We start from the raw sequence: 20,857 nt of genomic DNA, 5'->3' as shown, positions 1-20,857 counted from the left end.
GTAGCACGGCAACTTTGTGGCATCTCATGAGAGGATGTCCAGAACCGCTGCAGGAGTATGATCAAACTTAGAACTGGAAGACTTTTGAGGTATACATTACCAGTCAAAAGTTTGTAAACACCTTCTCATTCAAGGGTTTGTATTTAATTAAATTATTTGAAACACTGGAGATTAATACTAAAAACATCAAAACTATGATAGAACATATATGGAATTATTCAATGAACAAAAAAGTGTTAAACAAACCAGAATATGTTTAATATTTTAGATTCTGTAAAGTAGCCCCCTTTTTCCTTCATGACAGCTTTGCACACTCTTGGTATTCTCTCAGTTTGCTTCATGAAGTGGTCTCCTGGAATGGTTTCTAATTAACATGAGCCTTGTCAAGGGTTCATTTGTAGACTGACTTGCCTTCTTAATGTGTTTGAGACCATGAGTTGTGTTGTTTAGAGGTAGGGTTAGTACACAATGGATAGCCCTATTAGACTACTGTTGTAATCCAGATTATGGGAAAACCAGATTATTTCATAGTTTTGATGTCTCCAGTATTAATCTACAATGTTAAAAATAATTAAAATAAATAAAAACCATTGAATGAGAAGGTGTGTCCAAACTTTTGACTGGTAGTGTACATCCTTACACATGTTCACAGAAATGGCTGCAGTTAATAAAGACACATGTTTGGATTTTGCATCACACCCACGACTTCAACACAATTACATAAGCCTCATCCTCGTCTCTATGATGACCTAGGGATCAGAATCATTAAAGCTTCATAAAGGCTGCAGTTTACTCAGACCCACTGGCCCCCCTCAACATGGTGCTGGAGTTTAGGTTTCGTTGAGGTTTTGGTTTTTAGCAGCTGGACCAGGTGGAATAAGAAGACTGTAACAGCCTCTGTGTGATGAATTCAAATCAAACAAAGGTGCAGTCGCGCGAGTAGGTCAAACACGAGAGGCATGGCCTGGATGACAGCAAGTCCTGTAATGACATCAGGCTGCAGTGATGACAACAATTCATACAGACACAATGGTGAATGATGTGTTTGTCGAGGAGATATAACAATACCAAGGTTATGATTAGCACCACGCATGACTTGAGAGGTTTGTCTAAAAGTAAAGTCTGTTTTCTTTAACTTTGTGGATGTTCTCAGAAGGATCATCGATTTTCTTTATCTTTCGTGTCAAATATTTGTCATGGAGACTCAAATGCTGTTTGTTGATGAAATGCAAACTGCAAGTTAAATGCTATTTCTAACATTTCTATTCCAATATAAATAATGTTGCATGGATAATTAATCATCCTTACACAAACTAACCCGAGTTATTAGCTTGCTTGCTGTGGGATTCATATAATTATCAGCTCTAATAACACGTTGGTACATCTGAACAATCCTTTTAGGTCCAAATAGCTCTAACAGGCTTCTACTTGCTAACTCTGTGGCAGGTGTCCATTTCATCTCTACGGAGTCAGACATGTCCAAACAGACTAAACACTGGAGCTGCTGACAGAGCCACTGGGATTATTATATATACACAAACTGAAATACACACACTGTGTGACATACGGACATGATGTGCATATTACACACAAATACTTACTCTACATGCAGGGACAGCGTCCTTACAGCTGCTAACCAACACAGGCCTGGTTATTTTTAAAACTGTGAACACACTTTGATGCTGTGAGTGATGTGAGACATTCTGTGCTGGGTTTTTATTGATGTCAGAGCATTTCTGAGCACAAAGTGACTATAAAATACAGTATGATCTACCAATCCCCATAATAACCTCAAAGCTACTTCACAGCTCTTCACCTGACAGCTCACAGAGGAAGCTCTTGAGTCATGTTGTTTGTTCCTGTGATAGTTCAGACTCCTGGATTTAAAGAGGGGATGATGATGTGTAATTATGTCTAAAAACTGGTCAAACTTGTCCTTTGTGAACCAAACCAGACTCTATTATTCTGAGCAGACAGGGAAGTCACGTGTATCCGCATACCAGAAACTATAATGTAAGGTAAGATGTGATTTCAGGCTTAAGTGCTGCTATCAAAGTTAATTTATATGAATAATGAAAAGTAATTAAAAGTCAAACACAGTCCGATCTGTATCATACTCAGTGCTAGCCTTGTCTTGTCTGCCGTATGAATAAACTTTGTTGATGCAGCATGGTCGCCGTCAGCTGTTTCACCGTGTCTGACTCGGAGTAAATCTCACTACTCAGCCGCTGTGTCACTCTCACACTCAATGAATGGAATACCACAAAGCGGTAGCACTGCCACAACTTAGTATGAACACACGCAGACGAGCTATAAAAAGACTCAGACGCACAGAAACAGACACATACAGGAGCTCATTATACAAAGAAGGAAACTATAGTTTGATACAAAACAGAGGGAGGGGATCTACGTGGAAAATGAAGTGGAGCCTGTTCTCAATTTAGCTCTGTGTCGATGTGAAGATTCAATAATCTAATAATTCATCTTTACTGATGATCTGTGCAGTTTCAAGTTACTCAGATGAAATGAAAATGATCTGATTCCCGCATTAAAATGTTTTCTGAGCCACTGAGGTGCCTAAAGGGTCAGGGGTAAATAAGTGAAAACTTGACTGTCTCATCTACAACAAAATACTGACAACAACTAAATAAACGAATAAACAAACTGAAGATTTCAGAGGGTTCTCCTATTGGTTACTTCCATATCAAGAGAGTTTTATTACGTGGAGTATTAATGAGGTTAGGAAACTACTGATGGATTGTGATGTGGATCAATAAAAGCCAGTCTGTCCATTTAACTAGTTTGGTTAAATTATCCTATTGGGACAAATTCCCTCTGCTAAAACCAGATATGTATATCCCCAAATGATGAAAGCTTGACTCTGGACACCATGAAAAGAAGTCAACACATTGTTTTGACATCTTGTTTGCCGGTCTCTTAGGCATTGTTCCATGTGACCTGATGTCCGAGTTATACTTAATGCTAGACCCGAGACAAGTTCAATGGTTGATGTTTAATCACAAGATTAGTGAACAGACAGCAAACATGAGGATGTTTCCTAATCTTGTGTTTGTAGAGTTGCTGCAGGAAACACAAACACATGATGTAGCCTAAAGTTTCAATAAGCTGCCTTCGGGGATAAATATTGAGGAAATCTGTTGTTGATACGACACATTACTGTCTGCATCACTCTTTCTAACAAACGTTTTATATTCATTATGTTGTTTACTAATGTTTGTTTCTCAAGTTGACAGCACAAACATTACTCAGAGGCTTTGTGTCAATGCAAAAATGCATTTCCAATTATTAACCAATATAGTAAACGTTCTTCTTCTTCTTCTTCTTCTTCTTCTTCTTCCTCTTCTTCTTCTTCTTCTTCTTCTTCTTCTTCTTCTTCTTCTTCAGAAACCAGAATGTTTAAAAAAAAAATCTCCATTTTCATATTTCATGGAGGAGCAAAAGCCGAGCTGTTCCCACAAAGCACCTTCTGTGGGAATAAACAAAGCTGAAAACACAATGAGTAAGGAAGGAAACAAATATTGGCGTAAAGTCACTTTCAAAGTTCAGGAAAAAACACAGATCTATTTGGGGTAAAAGGTATGGAAGTGGACAACACAGCCGTACATTTAGTACAAACATAAAAGACTTTCCACAGTCAGCGTTTAGAGAATAAATAATATGTACACACTATGTTCAGAAAATTAAAGGCAGCTGTAGTAAGAAGTATAAACCAGAAGAAATAAAGAGATGCCAAAGCATACTTCAATGTTCTCCAAGTTAGAGACAACAAAGCAAAGTTAGCTCTTTGGCCAAATCCTGAGAGAACACAACAGAGCGGGGAATAACAGGTGCTCTCAGCTAATCCTGTGTGTGTGTGTGTGTGTGTGTGTGTGTGTGTGTGTGTGTGTGTGTGTGTGTGTGTGTGTGTGTTTTGCCAAGAATGTACATACCTTTGAATGAACACATTTTAGTGTACAGAGGTGTTCAACTAAGGAGCCACAGGTGTAGCAGCGTGTTGCATACTTCCTAAATTTATCTGATAATTGTTGAATGTTCTGCACAAGTCAATGACTCCAGTGTTTGACATATATGTGGCTGTGTGTGTGTGTGTGTGTGTGTGTGTGTGTGTGTGTGTGTGTGTGTGTGTGTGTGTGTGTGTGTGTGTGTGCGCATGTGTGTGTGTCCACTATCAGCTCCAATAAACTCTAAAAAGTAGAGCACAGCAGAGAGAAAAGAAAGGCTTTGTCTGTGAACTTAAGTCTTTCTTCTATTCAAACTTTCTCCACTCTGCATTCCACTTATTTGATTTCACTCAACTGTAAACTGCTAAGCCGGGCTTTACCCTCACTATCCCGTCAATAAAAGAAGCAAATGCATGTCTCTTATTGTGTATTCGCTTTAGTCATACTCAATCCTCACATACTAATCCTCTACTTTCTTACCCTACCTCTGCTCTAATTGGGTGTTCTCCACCCGGTCCACCTCATGCAAAATGTCCACGTACACTCAGTCTGCAGGTTTCACCTCCTCTACTCGTCCTGATGGAAACATCTGGATCTCATATATCAGCTAAAACAAATTACTTACACAAATACAGAAACACAAACAGCATGCCACAGCTGATTATTAAATGATGCTCTTGCATCTCGGTGGACCATCTCCAGACCTCAGTCAAAGGGTTTCGCTGAACCACATGATGAGATCATGCAATGAGCATTCACTGATGTTTACTTTGGAGACATCAGTGTTTTTGCATCAACAACTACAGCTCTGCTTGTGTACAAAAGTTCTGTATTGCTACAGAGGCTTGTTTGGTGTAGTGGGAAGGCTTTTCAACCGAAAGGCATAATCTGTCTTTCATGACTTGGGGGTGAAGAAGGTAGACTGTAGATTAATACTGAAGACATCAAAACTTCATATATGGAATTATTCAATGAACACAAAAGTGTTAAACAAAGCAGAGTATGTTTTATATTTTAGATTCTGTAAAGTAGCCCCCTTTTTCCTTCATTACAGCTTTGCACACTCTTGGTATTCTCTCAGTCTGCTTCATGAAGTGGTCTCCTGAAATAGTTTCTAATTAACATGAGCCTTGTCAAGAGTTCATTTGTAGAAGGACTTGCCTTCTTAATGTGTTTGAGACCATCAGTTGTGTTGTTTAGAGGTAGGGTTAGTACACAATGGATAGCCCTATTTGACAACTGTTGTAATCCAGATTATGGCAAAACCAGATTATTTCATAGTTTTGATGTCTTCAGTATTAATCTTCAATGTTGAAAATACTTCAAATAAATAAAACCATTGAATGAGAAGGTGTGTCCAAACTTTTGACTGGTAGTGTATATCTGCTCTGTCAGCTAACAGCAGCAGTGTCAGTCTCCTGTTCTGCTTTAGTTACCTTTGACATGATTTCAAATTAATGTTTTATTTGTAGTCGACTGCTCTTTGTTCCTCATTTTCAAAAGATGCACTTGTCCTTTAATAGGAGTTCAAAGCCTTGTTCAACAGTTAACGTCTCATATCAAAGCCTGCAGAGTCCACTGATCAACCTGTGAGTTTTATGAGCAACCGTCACAGCCAATCTCTGCAAGACTATACATTAAAGCGACTGCTTACAAAGGCGGCCGACAGCCTTGTTCTCCTGATTACGAGACTACAGAACCTTTGGAACCAGCACTGTCACTTTTTATTGTTATCAAAAGAGCTTTGATCCATAAGGCAACTGGACTGGTAGGAATTCTTGAAGACGTTTCACCTTTCCTCCAAAAGGCTTCTTCAGTTCCGACCAGATTGGGGAAGAGCTAACCAGCTGCTCAATGAGAGAATTCGACAGATCCATTTTACTATTGACGCTTTGAAAGCCAAAATGGAACAGCAAAGGGAGGAATTGTCCTCACACCTACCTGAAGAAGTAATAGAAGAAGTGTCCAGACCGATTTTTTGAAAACCCAAGAGCGACCCTATTTAGGAACCTTTGTGACTACCTGGACACACCCACGACTGTTAACCCTCCCATTACCCTTGGGGTCAATTGGACCCCATTCAATGTTTAACGTCTCCAACATCGACCAACATCTTTTTTTTTGGCTTCATATTTCATGACTATTCCTAACTTAATGGAACATAAGACATATCAACATTTACACACATTTGTTTTGGTTGTTTTGGATGATGTTGAGGTCAATATAACCAAGGACACTTCCACATGTGACTGCAGGAGCTGGGATCAAGCCACCAACCTTTAGATTGTGATATAATATTTTCAGCCATCATGTCTCTAAAGACATTCAATGATCTGTCCTGTGTCGTATGTTTTGATACGATACGATGTACTTTATTGTCCCCGTAGGGAAATTTGTCTTTGACATCAGTGCTGCACATGTTACCTGCTCCTACAAAAATCGTCACAATGACACAAGAACACATAAATAAATAAATAACATACAAACAAGGCAGGGCCGACGAGAGCTTGACAAACTCGAAGCAGTTTGATGTTCTGTTTTACAAATAAAGTCCTTCTGAATGCTTTAAATTGTGTTTATGCTTGAAATATATGAGGGCTATATAGGTCGTCAACAAAGAAACAAAGTACCTGGGTAACAATCAGTTTCTGGAGGTTTAAATTGCTGGGGTCAAATTGACCCCATGGATAAAAGATGTTAGTAAATTTGAGGGCTTATATTCTCTAGCTCTTCCCCAGTCTGGTCAGAACTGAAGAAGTTTTTGGAGGAGAAGTGAAACGTCTTCAAGAATTTCTACCAGTCCAGTTGCCTTACAGATCAAGCTTTGAATTACCGAGACCTGGATGACTGAGAACCTTCACAGACATGAAGAGGGCCTTGTTTACTTACTTCTGGCCCCTTGAAACACACACACACATACACACACACCAGAAGAAGTTGTCATCTTGTATGTCAGTAGCCTCAGGCAGAGGCTGACGTGCGAACAGAAAGTGTCCTGTCTGTCAGTTTGTTCTTAATCTGATGTAGTCACTAAACCATGCAGATGCTGGTGGACACCAAAGTCACGGAGGACACACACACACACACACACGCACACACACAGAGAGAAACAGACAGGCTGGGCTCTGTAGGTGAACAATACAGTAAAGTGATATCTTGCCTGAGTAGAGAGATCACAGCCCCGGGCTCTTTGAAAGAGTCATTACTTGAACATGACAACATTTTTGTAGTTTGAGATAACAGAGTAGTTTGGTGACAAATGGTTCCGGAGTAAATAAGGATGCAGAGATCATGCCTCTGGGACACAAAAACATTGACTCATGTCTTCAAAATAAATTAACTTTAGAAGTAATGAGGAGAACTTTGCTAACTGTTTCATGTGCTCATACATCAAAACTTCAAGAAAGAACATCTACACTGAAACCGAAGTTATCATCTCTCTCTCTAACACATCTTTACCATCAGAGGACTTATCAGAAAACCACTGCGTAGACACGTAGTGTGTGCCCGAACATGTGCATCCATGTTATGATTAAATCAGCTGACAGGGACAAACTAGTCTGACCACCATTTTTAAAGATAATAAATAATTCACATAGTAAATAAGATCACAATATGATATAAAAAGCCTAAAATCCTCATAATCAGGACCTCTGTCAGTACCAAGTGGCAACCTCCAGTCTCAAAATATGAAGTCCATGCGGAAGTGTTATAAACTGCAATTCATCGGGAATCCGCTTGAGGCTGGCAGCAGAAACACCGGAATAAATAAGGACATGACTGACTTGATTGACAGGCGGGAACATATAGCTGTTGGCTAGGAGGCTCAAACTCTGCCTCTTTACCTCACACTATATTTGGTTGAGTTCAGCATTACCAATTTGACTCCTGCAGAAGATTGGCTTCAAAACAACGCTCAGGAACAGATGGGTGACTTCACGGATACTACCTTCATTATTTATACAATCTATGATCAGTACCCAGCTCATTCCTGTGTGCAGTGGTTATCTAACAGGGATGTATAACTCATTATCCATGCCGTCTTTCATGCTGAAGAGTCCAGGTGTGCAGTGAAACTTAAGCAACTGAGCATTAAAATGTCATGCGATACTGCTAACCTACAACACAACACACAGAGGGGACAGGGAGAGAAAGTGATGAAAGAGCAGATGAAGGATGACGCAATGCTGTTCAGCTGACTGAACCTAACTCCACGGCAAACATTTACACTGTGTGAGTCGGACAGAGACGGAGAGGGTATGATGACTCCCTGTACTCCTCCATCTCTCCCTCTCTCCTTCTTCTTCCAGCTCCAGCTCAACTCCCCCCCTCTGTCTTTTCTCTGCAGTGAGTGAGGTGATGAATGTGTGTGTCTGTCTCAGCTCCTATTAATAGTAAAGAGCAAGACTGAGGGTGTCAAAGCTCAGGAGCGGCGAGATTTCTCACCCTCTCTTTTTTTTTGCTCTCATTCTCACAGAGCGCTGTATAGAGAGCTCCAGAGCGTCCAGATGTAGCAGAGGTGGAGTGTATATGTGAAGGTGGGGGTGAGGGGGTGGAAGCAAAGGAAAAGGGGGGTAGAGGTCGAAGACAAAGCCAGCAGCAGAGCTTCAAACAGCATAGTGAAGGATTTACTACCTATATGATAAAGCAAACAACCCACAAACCTCCTCAGCACAGTGGGGTGAAAGACTGGACGTGCACAGTCGGGCTACACAGACAAACACACTAACACATAGGTGCCCAGACTCAGACTGTTTAACAGTGAGGTAACTGATTTAACCCTGTCAGCGCTGTGCTATAACAGGGACACATCAAGACTGAAGAATAAGAACACTGAAGCCTTTCAGTAATGGGGAACAGATATCTGAGTGTTCAGATATCAAAACCTCAGAATCAGTGTGCATACGTATTCCTACCTCGTGAGTTGGTAGCCAGGTCGGCAACTTTCTGAAAGGCATCCAGGAATGCAGCCACAGCAACGACAGTCGCCCTGCAAGAAGAAGAAAACTTCAAATCAGTCAAAAGTTACATAACTCAGGTGGCTGATCAACTTACATGCATGTGTTGGCAGGCAGAGACAAACGATCTGATGCATGCACGTGTGGTACGATTCAGAAAAAGAACCTCTAATCAGCCTGAAATGAAAGTCTGCACGATGAAGTTTAAGTACTGCAGGCATGTGCGTAAACATAAACATGCCCCGCTGAGCGAGGAATGTCTATGTGATTACTTAGAGACCGTTGAAATCTGTCCGGCTCAGCAGCTCTGCAGCTAAGTTTGTCACACTTACAGGTCGCTGAGAGGATCTATGTGGGATCTACTGTGTTCATCTCGGAAGTGGAGAAGGAGGTGGTGGCGTGTTCACAATTCATACCTGCTTCTTGGTAATCTTGTATGGTTTATCAAGTGATGAAAAATGTAGTATGAAGTTTTCTTTACACACAGCCTGACATAAAGTAGTGGAAGTACGACTTATGATTAGTCCGGCCAGCTGACTTGTCTCCTCTTATGATTAAGATCACAGGTACGAGATGAAAGACTCCTGGAGCACGTGCAAGTCTGTGATATCAGATGTCCCCAACAAAGAAAGGACTGCCTATCTGTCGTACATGCTAAAAAAAGAAACGCAATCCGGGAATTTTCCACTGCATGTTCAGCCTCAAAAGCATATTTGTTCTAACAGGGAGCTCCTCGGTTTGTAAACACTTGTTATCTTCCACTGGCCAACAGAAAACCACCATAACATGACCTGGGAGTTTCCATAAACAGTCCAGACAGGTGGCTTTCATAACTGGGCAAAACAATGGCTGGGTTCAGGGTATGGGGACTCTAGTATGTTTTTACACCTTGCTTCCAGACACTGTAGAATGACTTAAAGGGGCAGCGTGTTGAGTTATACAAAGGTTTGTGTTTTGTTGGGTCTGATGACGTTAAAAGCTGCTCAGTCTTTGGACTAATTTTTAATGCATATGTTTTTGGTGGGAAGAAACTGGAGCACCCTAGGGGTTCAAACCCAGCACCAGTGATAACAGCAGAGTCTCAGCGCTGCGTCGTAGTTTAAAAATGACTTTCATTAGAGAAAGACTTTAAATAGACAGAGGCTTTACTATTCAGTGAGTGTGTTTTAAAAAGGTCTTCCTGCAGCTGTCTTAAGACTGAACTGTGTGGTTTGAGCAAGTTACACTTTCAATGTCTGTTGAACTGATAAACAGAACATCTGAACTCAGCGATCAGCCTGGATATTCTCCTTCATTCAAGTCTTTGCATCAGTTAATGACGGGGCAGTCGTATCCTGTATCACGCTAAAATCTTAATGACTAATAAGTGCTGTTGATACAGAGCCCACTACAAGACCCGAGGGTGTGTCCTGCAAATGGAAAAAGAAACATACGTACAGGCACACACGGATTCCTTTCTATTTAAAGCCCAGTGCAACACCAGAGCAACCTCCAGCTAGTATCTGCTCCCACTAATTTATACCATCAACATTTGGGTCCATGGATCCAACAGAGCAGATTTTAAAAGTAGCAGAGTCGTGTTCAGTCAGGTTTGAACGTATTCATAAAACAGGTTTGTGTGGGAAGGTTTTTAACTGAAGGCTGTTTTAGTACCAGAGGCTTTAACTTGTTCATCTGTTCGCTACACGTTTGAGTCCAGCACAGCCTTGGAAGAACCCACACAAACAGCCAAAGACGGAGGAATCAATCACAGTTTTTATTTCATCATAAAAAAGATGAATTTAAACATTAAAAACTTATCTGGCACAGTTCACACTGATTACAAAGTAAATGCGGATAATCAGATTTAATCCTCCAGACTTCAGTAACAAGCCTTCAGCTCAGCACAGTTCTCCAACCATGACCCGACTGCTACCACCGGCCTTTAAATCTGCAAGCACCCCCGTCCTGGAGTCAAGACAAACGACTTTAACATATCTGTTCCACAAGGCCATGGCCAAGCCAATCTAAACTCCCCACGGACCCGGGCGTAGTACAGTGGTGTGCTTTTTCTGACAATGATACATTCAGCACTGCTACCCTCATCTATTCTTAGTGCAACAGAAACTGGAATGTGTAGTAAATCTAAATCATAGAAAGAGGTTGTGTTTAACTCAGTTTGTTTCAGATGCAGCATTAATCTCAGTAACAGATCGAATCCTGTGAGATGGTTTTGAGCGCTCTTTACATAAACGAGTGTTGCATTTGTCTGTCTTGGGATGAATCTACTTTTCCAACCACTGTCTAAATATTTTAAAGCTCCTTCTTGAGCCCAAATAAGTTTCACAACCACTAAGTTCATAAGCTGAATTTGGAGATTTGAGGTGGTCTCTGGGCCAAAAGGAGGGCGGCCTGGGTGACACAGCTGCATCAACCAAGCCCCACCAAACAGACCAAACACTGACGAGTTAAAAAGGGCCGTGATTAGAAATCAGCTAGCCTATATTCTGCCCTGCCCTCCTTCTTCAAAGCTCCGTGTGTGCGTGTGCATGTGTGTGTGAGTATGTGTGTGTATGTGATAGCTGCCTGAAACCAGAAAGGGTCGGAAAAAAACATCATATTCACTCCAAAAATGACAGAACAAGCCCAACACTGTAATTGGTTGATTTCCTTGTTGCTTTGTGAGAGGGGAACAGAGGGTCTAAATTACAGAGTAGCATGCCTCAGGACGTCATTACTCACACACACACACACACACACACACACACACACACACACACACACACACACACACACACACACACACATACACATACGCACACACACGCACATGTACACACACGCACACATACATACACACACACATACACACACACACACACACACACAAACACACACACACACACATGCCCGCTTCCACTGCTGGCTAGTCACTTATCCAGGCCGAGGAGGGAAGGTGGGTGTGTTTGTGTTTTACTCTGCATGTGCGCCCTTCTATCTAGCCCAGTCCCCAAACAGATTACAGAGGGCCTTGGGATGGGGGGGGGGGGGGGGGGGGGGGGGGGGGGTTATGCTGCAGACCAAAGGGCTAGTTTTGCCAAATTTGTAGCGGCTGGAGATGGGCTTTAAAGTAGACGGAAAAAGCCTCCTTTGTAGGTCACTGTTAGCAAACCCAGATAGCACATGCTTATTAGTGTTGCAGCAGCAAATAGCCATACGCCACAACCGCTGCAGCCGGGAGAAGGGCGTAGACCAGGCTGCATCAGGCAACGGATACTCCTGAACTGATCTTTTCTGGAAGCAATAACTGACTGATCTGAAGGGGTTAAATACACACAGGTTAACGTTTAGTGCATTATTAATCAAGTTATAGTTTTAATTTTATAGTTCAAGTTAAAGGCGGCAACAACAACAACAGTAGTCAATTGACAGAAATGAAACAGGAGGAAACCTTCTTGGAGCCACAAACACCTACAGCTCATCAGGTAAATTATCATGGGAAAACGGTACACTCATCTATGTCATCAAGCTGCCACTAACCTCCTCCTCTCACCTGTCACCGGCACAATGGCTGCTACATTTGTCCTTTAATCATTGCCGCAGTCTCACACACATGGACACACGCACAAACGCACACACACGCACGTCCCACTGTCAAACCAGCAGTCATTAGCAGCACAGCCACCAATACTCCCCTGCGTGTTGGCATGGCAGGGTCACATATTTAACCCCTGAATGATGCAGACACTTGAATAACATATCACCATTAATCAGCCTTAATAGTCAGAAAGTGGCTGAATGGGACACCGAGTGGCCCCTGGAAAGTATTGTTAAGTCCTTGAGCCTTTATAGACCTGTCAGTACGAGTCTGTTCCAGGACACGTGGACACTTAAATGGCCGGAGACCTGCCATGCAATGTTAATCAAAGAAAAATGGAGACTCTCGGACATTCATATTTACAGTACTTGGTGGACAATGAGCTTTTATTTCAGCTGTCAGAGGTTGTTTGTCTTCTGACACGTGGCCACTTAAAACCAACTAGGAGAGGTGGCTGGGATTGGCATCCTTTGTCAGCAGAAGACTTGGAATCATCTTGGCTGGAGGTGTGTACATTTACAGCATTAAATCAGGCTTAAAGAAGACTAAACGAGGGAGAGGGACACATAATAAAATTTGGAGAGTATTGTTAGAACTAGGCTAGATTAGGCTTTTGTGTAAAGTGTCATTGCTTGTTAGTCTGCGCACACTAGGAGGAGGGACATGGACTGAAAGGACACGACCTGTGGCAAGACGCAAGGGATGCAAAAAGACGAGGTTGCAATCAAATGTAGACCAAGCGGCAACCTCCGGTCTAAAAAGTATGAGTCCAATGCCAAAGTGCTAAAAACAGCAGTTCACCAAGGATCTGCTTGAGGCTGGCTCCGGAAGTACCGGAAACCACATACACACCAATTCAAAAAAGCTGATCTTTACAGCAGAAATAAACATGTTTACAGCCTGGTACAACAGACGAGTGTAGTCCGGATAGCTCATTTCTCGATCGTAACACACTGTACGGGGGGATGAGTTTTTTCGTAAAGCGGTAATTTCAAAGATATTGAGATTACGAGAGTAGCGACTACGAAGAGCCAAAAGCTGCTGAGATGCTGAAGTTGGGCCTAGTAAAGGGTCGAAGGCACTAAAAGCAAAAATCACTAATGCACAAAAAAGTAAGTTTAACTTTTTCTTACCGAAAAAGAATAATCAACTAATGATAAAGTTCACAAAACAAAATAGCGAAAACAAGAGATAATAAGCGGTCAACAAAAAGTACGGAGACCAAGCTCATCCCCTCTCTCTACCTCCAAACAAAAGAAAACAGGTGGCCTAAATGAACTGAATATCCCCGCCCAAACACAGGACCCGTAACTAACCTGACCCCAACTGACCCCACAATAAACCATATTGTAAACAAACAACAAAAAATAACACCACAAAAAATATACAAACAATAAACTACCCTAAACCTCAAAATAAGATACAATAAACACTTAAATCCTTCATGGCTCCTACAACAAGTCTTCCAATGAGAGGCACAGCTGACTTGATTGACAGGAGGGAACACTGTAGCTGTTGGCTAGGAGGCTCAAAGCCCGCCTCTTTGCATCACAATCGCTCGACAGCAGCAATATGGCTCCCGCCGACAATTGGCCTCAACTGGCGCTTCAAAAACAGATGGCTGACGTCACTGATACTACGTCCATTATTTATACAGTCTTTGATGTAGACATAAAAGCAGAACACAAACAAAATAAAAACGGTATTGGATGCGTACTCCAACAGACTCTTACCTGAGCTGGGACTGCAGTTTGCCGGCCTTGGTGGTAAAGTCCTCCCAGATAGGGTAGCTGCTCTGTGGGGGGAGATGACAAACATTATTACATAATCATCATCAGAACAGATTTGACTATTCCCACAATTACTACACACGAGGCCGCCCTGCTGCCTCACCTCACCTGCAGGGCTTTACACAACTAAGACTTTACATGTCACAGTGGTGTCACAACAAAAGACCTGTTTTCCCATAAACTCTGAAGGGATCGAAGAAGAAAATGTGGGTGTTATGAGACTAAAGAACGTCTTACTTTAAAACTTTGCTTTGTTTTTCAACATTTGATCAGATCCACCGTCATGCCCTGCTTGTGTTAAATAGGTTACCGATCTCTGGAGCTTCAGTACTACGTTATAATGAGCCTGGTTCCTGATGGGACTCTAAATTTACCTAATTCAGGTCCTGTGCTGAAAATAGTTGAAGAGGCTTTTATCAGAACAAGTGGCCTGATGCATCACAGAGAGGAGGATGACATGGTGGGAGGACGACCGAATGAATACAAGTGTCATATTTGAAAAGTGTGTTCAGAGTTGGTAAAGCATGAGCATATGTTTGTCAGTGATGTGCTACTACTGTCAGGGGCCTGAGGAATGTCATGTTGTGCTGTCAAACATTACACCCAACAACTAAGTCAACCCTCTCTACCTAAATCACCTCTCCTTTTTCCCAATGAGGTCTCATGGAGTCTAAATTCTTAGAAAGGATCATCCCCAGCAGCCCCACCTACTTCAGCTTGAATGTTAGATATTGTTGCCCCATCTGTGGAAACATAGTAATACACAGAATCGTGGGATCACACCCAGTCAAGTGAGAAATGGGACTCTGACAAGTGCTGAATGTCTGAACAGTATTCATAACAAACCTTCTGACTCTGTAAACCCTCTGGCCGGCCATTTGACCCACACATGTCAGAGCCTTCAGAAGCTGCAGGTCATTTTCTATACTGACAGCTACATTCCCTGCATTCCTGCAGGCAAGTACAACAGCTGGGAAATCTCCTAATTGTCTCATCAGCCAAGATGTTAAAAAAAATAACTCTTCAAAATAAGATGTCCTGGTTTTCAGGGTTAGGGTTGGCCTATTTAGCTCTCATTAGGCTGCTCCACTTTATACGTGAGCATTATAGAGAGATTCATTTGATCAATAGAAGGAATGGAGATAATTATAGCAGTCACAAAACCACAGCAACATGCTTTGTAGTAAGATCATGAACACTAAACTAACTTGTGCTCATTTTGAGATGGGACAAAAACAATGGTTAAGGCTATTTATCGTTGTCTTAGCATTCGCGCTAGCATAAATTTTGAATTTAAAAAAAGTAATATTTATTTAAATATTATGTATTTATTTATTAATACGTCACTTTTATTGTTACTTTTAAAAATAATATTCTTTATTTTTTATCAACTTCTTAACCCTCCTGTTATGTTCATTTATCTGGAACAGCAATAATGTTCCTGGGTCAATTTGACCCGGGGGATATTCAATTATCCAAAAGTGGCAGAACCCAAAAAAATCCCAATACACATTTTTTTAAATCTAATTTTAACTCCATTTCTAACCTTTTTAATCAAGATTTAGTCCATTGGTGTTCTTTAATTCTCAGATCATGGTTCAATGAGGATAACTCACTCCTTTTTCATTTAAATTAATGTTCAAACTTTTTTAATGTACACTACCAGTCAAAAGTTTGGACACACCTTCTCATTCAATGGTTTTTATTTATTTTAATATTTTTCAACATTGTAGATTAATACTGAAGTCATCAAAACTATGAAATAATCTGGTTTTGCCATAATCTGGATTACAACAGTAGTCAAATAGGGCTATCCATTGTGTACTAACCCTACCTCTGAACAACACAACTGATGGTCTCAAACACATTAAGAAGGCAAGTCATTCTACAAATGAACTCTTGACAAGGCTCATGTTAATTAGAAACCATTCCAGGAGACCACTTCATGAAGCAGACTGAGAGAATACCAAGAGTGTGCAAAGCTGTCATGAAGGAAAAAGGGGTCTACTTTACAGAATCTAAAATATAAAACATATTCTGCTTTGTTTAACACTTTTTTGTTCATTGAATAATTCCATATATGTTCTTTCATAGTTTTGATGTATTTGGTATTAATCTAAACTAATTTAAATAAATACAAACCATTGAATGAAAAGGTGTTTCCCAACTTTTGACTGGTAGTGTGCATTAGAAAGTCTTATATATATAATACAATAGTTTTACTTGACATTGATTTTTGTTTATTTTTTTATTTTACATTTTGATTTTATTTATCTTTTTATGAAGTGATGTTGATAAATAAACACGACACCTCTTCTGTCACATATTGCCCAGATTTTTATGCTGCATTTATCTGGTTTGTAAGGCACATATTACCAAATATAGACTTTAAAAAGCAACATAATACAGGAGGGTTAATGTATAAAAACAGGTTGAGTTTTCAGGTCAGAAATCGGATAATAAATGACCGTTACCCAACTTTACATTAAACGTAAAGTCAAAAAGTGTATAAGTTGACCCTCATATATGACAAAAACTGGAATTTTAGGATTTAAATGAGACAAATTCAACTCTCTTGATATACTTCACAGATTTTCAGCTTACTTTCATGTCTCCGATAACAGTTTGGAAGAGTCCTCCGAGCGCGCTGCATTCCTTCTCGATAACAGCCTCCATTTCAGGACCAACTCCAGCGGTCAGTCCCGACTCAGAGAGCCGCTTCCAGAAGTCCACTCTCCGCTCTCCAGGAAAAACCAAAACTCCCCAAAAATACCGAACAAACCCGTGTGTGCTCGACTCTGCAGTAACTCGACGGTAAAGTAACTTCTTTTGTGTGTACAACAGCTGGGTCCTGCTCCCGGTGTACCGTTCACTTCAAACGAAGAGGTTTAAATCCCCCTCTCTCCTCCACGCCGACCCGCTCAAACCCATGGCTGCTGTTTCGGGACTAAAGTTGTTCACAGTTTGTTGGTGGAAACTAGAAATAATTCGAGACTTCAGGTTGCAAACGTAGTTCCGTTTCTTGACAGGTAAATACCGACACAAGCAGTTGCTCTCGTTGCTTTCTCAGCTCTGACTGACTCAAAGAAAAACCGACACGAGAAACAAACAAGACGCGTCCCTGAACACACCACACACTTCCGGTTTGATATTTTCACCAAAATAAAATAGACATAATTTATTGCTCTCTCGTTGGGGGACATTTGTTTGTTCCAGCAGCTTACAACATGGGGCAGGAGAATACAACAATTTACTAACATATATATATATATATATATATATATATATATATATATATATATATATATATATATATATATATATATATATATATATATATAATTAAAATAAAATAATATTAATAGTAATTAAATTTGCTTATTTAGTGGTGTATGCACGTTGTAAGTTATGCTTATTTTTACATCTTTAATTTTAATTGCTAATAACTTTTTAACAATTGCTATATATGCTCTTGTTTGCTTTATACTGTTTTGCACTGTATACTTTGCTGCTGTAACACTTAAATTTAATAAAATAAAATAAAACATAGTCAATATAAGAGTTATGTACACTATGTACACTTCAATCAATCAATCAATCAATCAATGAGACTTAATTTATAAAGCTCTTTTCAAATAATGACATTGTAACATAAAGTGCTGTACATAAAAACAACTTAAGATAGAATAAATAAAGAAAAAGATATAAAAAAGACCCCCCCCCCATCCTAATCCCAACCTCAACCCCAACCCCAAACCCACCCCACAGTCCTAAGGTTAAGAACACAGTATATGCAATAATAATAATAAAAACAATAAAAATAAAATCAATAAGTACATACATAAATACAATTGAATAAAATTGAATAAAATTTGAACTAGATAATAAATGAATAAATAAAACTGTTGTAAGAATGAATGAAACTCAGTTAAAATCGAGACTAAAAAGGTCGGTCTTGAGTTTGCTTTTGCTTCTAAACCTCTATCTTATGAATCGGTAGTAAGGCATGTTAGTACATAAACTGAAATATTTGATTTGATTTGATTCATTGTCTGTAATTCGAATATTTAAAATAAAATACAAAAAAAAATACAAGTACAAAGAAGAAATAACAAAAAAAGAACAAAATCAATCAATTCCATCAGCAAGCACTGAAACTTTTCAATTTACATGTTCATGTTCTTTAATGTGCAATAATCACTCATCTCACTTCTAAACATGTGCAATACGTTTTCTGCCCATCTTAGTTCTGTACGCTGTTTTTTATTCACCTGTTACTTCTGTGCACATTTCTTGTATCACTGGTTTTGTAAATATATTGTGAATTTACTTATTTAGTTTTGTACATACTTTTCTTAGAACATGCCAATTAACTTTTTTACTTGCTAATATATTCTTTATAATGATTATTTAATATGCTCTTTACTGTTTGTACTATCTACTTTGCTGCTGTAACACTGTAAGTTTCCCTGTTGCGGGACGAATAAAGGAATATCTTATCTTATCTTATCTTATCTTATCTAATCCTTTCCCTTTATTAACTATTGTCTGGCATTATATGAATGCATGCTCACAAAACAAATCTTCATAATTTATCTTAGTAATGAAAAAACAATTAAAGCAGCCCCCTCATGATTTTCATCGCATTTCTTCCTCCCTGTATATGTAAATCATTTCTTTATACTTATTCTTAAACTTGATTATGTTTTGGCATCACTGTAGCTCCATATTGAGTCTGTTCCACAGTTTTACTCCATAGATTGAAATACAAAAAAATTTCCTTGTTGTCCAAACACTCCTTATCTTTAAATTGAACTCCCCTCTTAAGTTATGACCCCCCTCGTTTTCAAAGAGCGTTCTTTGGATGTGTCCAGGCAGCAGATTTTTCCTTGCCTTAAACATTATTAGTATACTTTTAAAATCCATGAGGTCAAATAATTTCACAATTTTTTTTTCTGCAGTACTGAAAGCGGTTTCAGAGAGCTTTTATTTGTACTTACGAAAGTTACATTTCTCTTGTTAATTTTTCTTCCCACTGAAATGTTGTTTTGCTGCAGCGTGCAGAACTTGTTCTATTATAAGTTCCCTTGGTCTTTAGGTGCCATAACTATTAAAAGTACAATTTTATTGTGAAAGAAGACACAACGTCTTTCCGGTATATTCTGTGGAACCTGCCTTTTAGTGGACTTGCAGAGGTGGTCATATAAAGTCACCTGATGTTGTCTTTTGGCTCCCTATCATGGTGAAAAACTGTGCGAAACGAGAACATCGACATTGCAGGTAAAACAAAAAAGACCTAGGCTATGTCAATGTAAAACAGAGCATGTTGTTTTCTCAATAACCTTGATTGTCTGATGGTTATGACAGACAAAGGCCACATTAAGCAAGCACAACATTGTCCAGCGCCACTTTTCTATTTTTTTGTTGATGTCAAAGTTTTGTTATTTTTGTTCAAACACTGACCAAAGAGAAAGAGTTGAGCTCTTGAAAGTAACTGATGACATCTAGTGGCAGAAATATGAAATAACAACACAAAAAATCCCTGCAGCTGCTTTCAATAATAGCTCATTCATTTACTGAACTGTCATGCAAGTTGAGATAGGTCTATTTTATGTAAAGCACAATGAAATTGAAATATTTAGTTAGTTTGTTCGCTGATAATCTCACTAATGCTGAAAAATCGGTCATTTCAGAGACATAATCCATGATGCTTTCATTCAAAAAGAACATAGTCTGAATAGATTGTTTACCATCAGCATCAATTTATTGCCTGTCACTATTGAAGCATTTGAACCACCTGAGAGATGCTATGAGATGTATATGCAGGGCTGGCCTGTGGCATAAGCAGTATTGCTAGGGGGGCGCCACTTGTCCCCTAAATGAGTGAGGAAGAAAATTTGAAGACGACAGGAAATATAATATTGTTTCTTCTAATATAATTTGGGGTTAAATTGTGGAGTGATGCCAGCATACATTTAAAAGCTTGATTTACCTTTGGGTTTGTAAAAAAAAAAAGGGTTTCCAAAGCAGTTTTTGAAGTCCATAATTGCTCATGATTTACTTGTTTTTGTTTTGTTGTTGTTGTTTTCTTTACACTTTGGAAGCGCGTAGCTTAATTAGATAGAAAATGTAGCCTACGCTTATATAAGCATTTTAATTCTGGCTATGCATTTCCAGTCATCACTTAATACATTACTGTGGCTTTAATCAAAGTGTCTGTACTTTGAAAATGATTGTTTTATATAATTACTGAATACATTCTACTACTATTAAATTAAGTATTTTGAAATTGTCAAAATCCTGCTTAATATCAGTGTTATTACCTTTTTATTAATGTTCTTTTAAAATAAGAAAATGGTCAAACATAAAGCTGTATGTCAGTTGTCTTTAAGTGTATATGTGATGTGATTGTTGGTGGAGTTGGGTTACAATCATGTTTACAATACACTGCAGACTTACCCTCTGTTGGCCTTGTTTGGCGCCCCCCTGCAACCTGTTACATCTAATGTCATGCAGACTGTCCTTGCCTTTGCCACCTTCTTGGCCAGGCCACATATACTCGCTAAGTGC

At 39.6% G+C, this 20,857-nt stretch overlaps 1 protein-coding gene across 5 annotated transcripts in view; it reads right to left on the bottom strand.

The window, feature by feature from the left end:
* LOC117823248 (protein MTSS 1-like) overlaps window positions 1-17,394 on the bottom strand; it is a 49,480-nt gene extending 32,086 nt beyond the window's left edge. For all 5 annotated transcript variants that reach the window (XM_034698364.1, XM_034698366.1, XM_034698368.1 and 2 more), the window contains exons 1-3: window positions 16,892-17,394; window positions 14,231-14,292; window positions 8,879-8,952 (exon numbers count right to left, since the gene is read on the bottom strand). In XM_034698364.1, the coding sequence (XP_034554255.1) occupies window positions 8,879-8,952; window positions 14,231-14,292; window positions 16,892-16,963 (208 nt within the window). In that variant the 5' untranslated portion in view covers window positions 16,964-17,394. The remainder of the gene's footprint in view (window positions 1-8,878; window positions 8,953-14,230; window positions 14,293-16,891) is intronic.
* Window positions 17,395-20,857: the final 3,463 nt, after the last annotated feature.

Source organism: Notolabrus celidotus, chromosome 12, assembly GCF_009762535.1.
Source record: "Notolabrus celidotus isolate fNotCel1 chromosome 12, fNotCel1.pri, whole genome shotgun sequence".
Classification (NCBI taxonomy): Eukaryota; Metazoa; Chordata; class Actinopteri; order Labriformes; family Labridae; genus Notolabrus; species Notolabrus celidotus.
Note: the sequence above shows the minus strand (reverse complement) of the source record. Positions and strands in the feature narration are given on the sequence as shown.